Below are 6,581 nucleotides of genomic sequence, written 5' to 3'. Positions count from 1 at the left end.
CATCTCTTGGATGCAGACAACTGACCGGGTTGCCTGACCCTGATCTGATCACAGTTACAGTGAAGGGGATGTGGTATAACTCAAGACAGCAGAGACTTCAAAGATTTAGAAGCAAGCAGTTCTCCTTAGTGGCCTCTGATGAATACTGTAGTCCTGAAGTGGCTAGAGATGCCTCCAGAATCAGAGATGTGAACCTTATTTGCTGTGATTCCTATGACCAACCCTATCTTTGACAAATACTGTGAATATGCAATAGTTTGGCACTTTGCTAGGACATCTAAAGTTCTGTAAAAAGCATCAAAATATCAATTAGGTTGCACACAACTGATATCTAGCCCACTGGGTGGTCCTCTCTTTTCCTGCTCAATGTTTTCTTTCTCTTCTTCTCCTTCATTCCACAGCCCCCCTATGTACTGAGAAATGAGGCTCTCCACATTAGCAGAGGAGAGAGGGGAACCATCACCACCCAGCTGCTTGACATCCGAGATGATGACAATCCACAGGATGTGATAGTTGAAGTGCTGGATCCTCCACTTCATGGCCAATTGCTTCAAACACTTCAGTCCTCTGCAACCCCTGTCTATCAGTTCCGGCTGGATGAAGTCTCCAGGGGCCTTCTCTACTACGCTCACGATGGTTTGGATAGCACATCTGATGTTGCAGTCTTGCAAGCCAATGATGGATACTCTTTCCAAAATATACTGTTCCACGTGAAGATTGTGCCCAAGGTACGTGTCATTCCCAAAGATACAATTTCCTTTCTCCTAGATGTTAAGTTTTGTTGATGATATCATTTTTTAATTTCATAAAGATATGGGTGGTTATTTATTTCATTTGTTAAGCACCTATTATGGGGATACTTAGGACATTCAAAGATGAAGAGAACATATTACCCAATCCCAGGAGCAGTATATATTTTGTTAGGAGCACCTTTGATTTGAAAAACCTGGCCCCATTCTCTCTACAAAAGGTAAACTTTTAAATCTTTATGTTGACTTGCTTCCATAAAAGTGCTTCATTGTCCACGGATCCTTTTGTCTCCTGCCTAAGCATGATCATAATCGAATGCACCCCTGTTCTTGTCTGCTCTTCTAAAACAGTTCGTGAAATATGTGAAGCTCATAGTCCAGGTCTCATAATGCATCAAAAAGGATGAGTTCAGCTATTCTGTTAGCCCACAGAAGCAGGAGTGGGAACTCTTTCTTAGTTATGATAGGAATCATTGGCCTATGGGGTAGAAGCAGTGTTTCTCAGCCTGAGTCATTCCTGTGCTATTTCTGCATGTTTCTGCCATATGTGAAAGCACCTGCCCTGTTATTTACTTTGAATCAACTTCCTATTTTACTGTGCCCTCATCCTAATAAACAATAGTTGTGAAATCATGGGCTTAATGTACAATTATACTTTTTTCTATAATGTTAAAATTAATATGTAACCATTTTATAAAATTTCATTCATGTCTTTCATAAAATACTAGAGGCCTGGTGCACGAAATTCATGCACTCGGGCGGGGGGGAGGGGTGGTCCTCAGCCTGGCCTGCTCCCTCTCACAGTCTGGGACCCCTCGGTGGATGTCCGCCTGCTGGCCTAGGGCCGCTGAGCAGGCCTACGCTGGCAAGGCTTCCACCACCACCACTGCACTCAACGGCCGTGAGCCAGGCTGACTGCTCCTTAGTGCTGCCTCGGAGGTGGGAGAGGCTCCTGCCACTACTGCTGTGCTCGCCAGCTGTGAGCCCAGCTTCTGGCTGAGCAGTGCTCCCCCGGTGGGAGCACACTGACCACCAGGGGGTAGCTCCTGCATTGAGCGTCTGCCCCCTGGTGGTCAGTGCTTGTCATAGCGGCCAGTCGTTTCACCATTTGGTCGATTTGCATATTAGGGTTTTATTATATAGGATTCTTGGGATAGCTATCATATTTTAGGGAAATAGTGAGCTAAATCTAAGAGATCTATTGAAAAATATTTTCTAAACCATTTATTACTTGATGATACTTCATTAGAAGCTATTTTCTCTTATAAAAAGAATGGCCCTTTCCATAATGGTAGACTGAGATACATAACTTTTTGAAACTTTTCATTCCAAATATTGGTACCTAATGAAAGGTCATTAGTGATCAGCTAAGGAGATTGATCACTTGTCACTTTCTCACCAGTGATCACTCAAAATTTGTGATTGATCCTCATGAAGGTGAATATCTGAATCTAAGATTGTCTGCTCTCTAGTTTCTCAGGCTCTTGTCTCATTTTCAGATGCTGAAAACAGGGATGGTGAGATAGATGGGAGTAACTGAAGGCTGATTATGAGACAGAGTTGGCAGATAGCCACCTTGTAGCTAATCCTAATTATCACCCTCTCACAATCGCCCTGGGAAATGAGGTTTAGTTCTGAAGAGATGAAGTCTATACAGACACAGAAAGTTTCCTTTCTTTCTTTTGTGGTTTCTTTTCAAAGATTGTTACAAGACTTCAGTGCAACCCTAGCAGCTGCCTTCCTTATTGTGGCTTCAGTCTCCATGTGTGGAGCTCAGTTCAGTGTCCTGCACAGTAATTTGTGTGCAAGGTTGAAGTCCTAAGGTTGAAGGGTATTTCTAGGATTTTTGCTGCTTTCAGTATACAAAAAAAAGAAAGAAAGAAAAATAGAGTTTTACTATATAAGTAAGGCATAAGCACAGAACTTGAGAATCCTTGTGGTGTTATATTGAGAGTCATGTTGCAATTTATGGTGTCTATCCCTCCTTCCCCTGCCATCTCTCATCCCCTGTCATGCTGTGCTTACCTGTCCATCAGGTGAACTAGTGGTTTATAGGCCAATGAATTGGGGTAATGAAACCAGTGGCCAGAGCCCCAACATTCATCTGGATGTACTACTAATAAATTTGCTTCTGTAATACTGATAATGTTTTATAAACATATACTACAGGTTTTGAAGGAATTCAAAGTATTTTTCCTCTTATTTATTCTACCAATCTTTACAATATCTTAGTAAAGAAGATTAGAATAAAACTTATATGACCTTATTTCTTATAAAGGAAATTTTACTATGGGTGGTAGATGTTTTTGTTTGTTTTGTTTTTTAATCTTTATTGGGCACTAATGCTTAATGTAAATTATTTCATTTTATCTTCATAATCATTTTAGGATGTTTGTGCAATTATTATGTCTAATCTTTCAAAAGAGGAAACTAAAATGGAAGTTTGAACATGTTTAGAGGCTTAAAACATTGTTCATAAATGCATTTAGCGCTGGAACTGAGAATTCAATTCAAGTGCGTTCCAGCTCCTCACACTTAACCTCATGGGTCTTTTCATTCTAGTCCATCTTTTTCAATATTTTGGTCATATATTTTCTTATCCCCTTAATGGACTGAATGGATACAGTAAGTTAGTCATTTTCTCAATGTCCTATTCAAGCAGTCTAGGCCTGAAACCTCCTGAAATCTTCCCTCTGGGCTCAGCACATCTTGTTACAAGTGAAGCTATTTGTAACCATAAGTCTACTTATGGAGCCCACGAAGAAAAAAATTGCCCAACTGTTAATAGTTTCCAGTAGATGTGAGGTCAGACATGAGTGATTTCCATCTGATAGCTATTTCTGAAAATGGGTATCCAAGTCCTTACCCTGAGGCTACCTGTGTGTTAAATTTGGAGTGCGGCCAGTTACTGGGCTGATGTCTAGCTGGTGGCTTAAATGGAATGGCCAAGGGATTTAGGTCTAATTCCTAGTGAATGGATATACAAATTAATCCTGGTGTTGTTCAACAGAAAACGTAACCTGGTAAGATTGATGGAAAGGAAGAAGAGGTAGAAAAAGGAAGCTTTGTGAGAGCAGAAACTATTTCAGTCTGACTCTCTTGAGCCAGGTAAAACGTAGAAGTTTAGTAGGTTTTTATTGGATAGGTAGATAGATGGATGGAGTGCCTGTGTCCTGCCTTTGAATGGATCTCTTGCACCAGATGAGAAGCCTTCAGAGCATCTCTGCTGGTGCTGGGGTAGCCCGTTTGGGACTGAGGATGGGCACTGTTGGTTCCACTCTTGTTTCTCGAGTTCTACATCACTTCCCAAGATTATGTTTTTATGCTTGGCCTGGCAGGGAGTAAACTTGACTGTCACCTTCCAGGCCTTTTTATTGAGTGGTTGAGGAGGGAACAGACTCAGGACTGGTGCTGAAACATGTTCTGTTGAAGGGAGGAGGCAAAAGAAATAAAAAAGATTAAGAAGTAATAAAGAATGCTGTGCTGTACAGGCTTTCATTAATTGGGTGGATTAGCAAAACCAAGTCTGCTAGATGTACTATTCTAAAGCAGTTCAGCTTTTAATAAGGGCTAAAAGTGTGGGCAGGGAAAAGTCAAGCTTATTGGCGAATTACTCTCCACCGCTGGGCTTTCAAAGAATTACCTTCCTTTTTATTAATTAAGGCATCTCTGAAAATCGTGTGTTTTTTTCCACATTGGCAATAAATCTGATGATCCTTCTGACCTCATTTGTTGTTGTTTGAACAGTTATTTTCTGCAACTGGGTACTTTGATGTTGTTAAAAGCCCCCGAGTGTCATGCTTATGAACCGAAAGGAAAATTCAATTATTGAGAGTCCGTTCTGGCTGTCTGACCTTGGAAAGGCTCCTGTGCAGCTAAAAGCCCTGCTGTGCTTTCCCTCAATTTTCTTTATTTTTAAAAATCTTTATTGTTAAAAGTATTACATATGACCCATTTCCCCCCCCCCCCATTGACCCCTTCTTCAATTTTCTTTAAAGCTCTCCTCCCATTGGTTGTCTTGCAGGGATACAGTTTGATAATTAGGATGTTTGTGAGAATTATAAATATCAATGGCACAAAAAAATGTTTATTTTTCTCAAGAAGAGTCTATGTCATAAATAAATCCTTATCACATGTTAGGGTTTCACCTTTTTTGGACTTGCTTAAGTTGTTCAATGTAGTGTCTTTAAGATGTATCGCTCAAAGTATACATTCAAAAAATCTTTGTTGATTCCAAAAAAAAATTATTTGTTTGTTTGTTTATAAAGCAGTTAAATCTACATGAAGAGAAGGTTCTTGACCTGAGGGAGCAAAGCTTCTTCATACACACATTGAGAAACACCAAAACAGTCCAATTATCTTTCCATTATTCTTCATCTTGGTAAATAGCATCAAAGTTTCACCTTACATGCGCCACCCTGCACGATCCTTCCCTAAAATCTATAAGATTAAGGGATGGAAGGGTGGGTGGGAAGAGATTTACCAAAGAGCTTAATATGGGTATACGCATAACTCCTGGACATAGATAATAGTGTAAAGACCTTGGTGGGGGGAGGTGGAGGGGAGAAAGGGTCAGTGGGGAAAAAAGGGGGAACCTCTGTAATACTTTCAACAATAAAGATACATTTAAAAAGTAAAATAAAAGCTATGGTATAAATGAGCCTTTGCAAATTAAAGTTTATTTATAGGATAAATAAAACGATAGTGTTGACATTGACATAGATTATATCCAATTATAGTCATTTTCTGTTTAAGTTTAAAATTTTTTATCTTAAATATTTTGGCCTGGAGTTGAGGTACACTATCATTTGAGCTCATCATTTTGTCCCAAGCTTTAATTTAGAAGTGGGGAGGATTTCATTGTATTTGTGGGATTATTATAATTTGGTTTACAACATTAATATTTTTATTTGTAATACAATAAACAATAGCAAAACTTTATTACCAGCATTTCTGTATGCCTTCTGTCCTGTGAAATGAACTTTTTAATTTAAAGCACTGTTTTAATTATGCCCCCTTAATCTGTTGTTGGGATTTCATTGCCTTATAATGTGATACCCTGAAGGATATATAAAACATCACTAGGCAGAAGATTAGTCAATTGATATTAAGGCTGATTTCTTGAATTTACAGGGATATATGCACCATTGTGCCGAAGGAAAAAAAAAACCTACAAGGAGGTAAAGAAATTGTAAATGTCAGACCCATTGGGGCAATTTTTGGCTTTTAGACACTTTGGCTATAGAAAAATAGTGTATATAGCTTGCCATTCATCTCTTCTTAAATCTTTCCTGCACCATCTCCCAAAAGAAAACAACTGAAAAACCATCTTCATCATAATGAATAGGAAGAATTATCCTTTTCCTTAGATAGTTTTCTGTTTCTTCTTTAAGTACTATAAACAAATAATTAAGAAACAGAGGAATATGTATTATCCTGTCTAATAAAAGAGTAATATGCAAATTAACCATCACTTTGCGATAAAGATGGCGGCGCCCACAGCCAATAAGGAGGGGATATGCAAATTGACGTGACAAAGATGGAGGAGCCGGCCAGATCCACGAAGCCATGGAGCCAGCCAGAGCAGGTGGGAGGCTTGGCTTCCTGGATCACCCCAGTGACTCAGGAAGCCAAGCCGGGCTCCATGGCCACCACCCAGACAAAGCCATAGTGGCAGGGCTGAGGCAGAAGCAGTTAGGGGCAATCAGGCCAGGAGGGAAGGGCAGTTGGGGGTGATCAAGCTGGCAGTGGGGGAACTTGGGGGCGAGCAGGCCAGCAGGGGGGACCAGTTGGGGGTGAGCAGACCAGCGGGGGGGCAGTTGGGGGGCAGCA

General features: G+C 40.3%; 1 protein-coding gene across 1 annotated transcript in view; it reads left to right on the top strand.

The window, feature by feature from the left end:
- Positions 1 to 6,581, top strand: part of FRAS1 (Fraser extracellular matrix complex subunit 1) — a 466,232-nt gene that overhangs the window by 314,272 nt on the left and 145,379 nt on the right. The window contains exon 29 of the mRNA XM_014544766.1: positions 402 to 728. Within this exon, the coding sequence (XP_014400252.1) occupies positions 402 to 728 (327 nt within the window). The remainder of the gene's footprint in view (positions 1 to 401; positions 729 to 6,581) is intronic.

The sequence above is a fragment of the Myotis brandtii genome, unplaced genomic scaffold (assembly GCF_000412655.1).
Source record: "Myotis brandtii unplaced genomic scaffold, ASM41265v1 scaffold111, whole genome shotgun sequence".
NCBI lineage: Eukaryota > Metazoa > Chordata > Mammalia > Chiroptera > Vespertilionidae > Myotis > Myotis brandtii.
The sequence above is the reverse complement of the archived record's forward strand: the minus strand, read 5'-3'. Positions and strand labels throughout refer to the sequence as shown.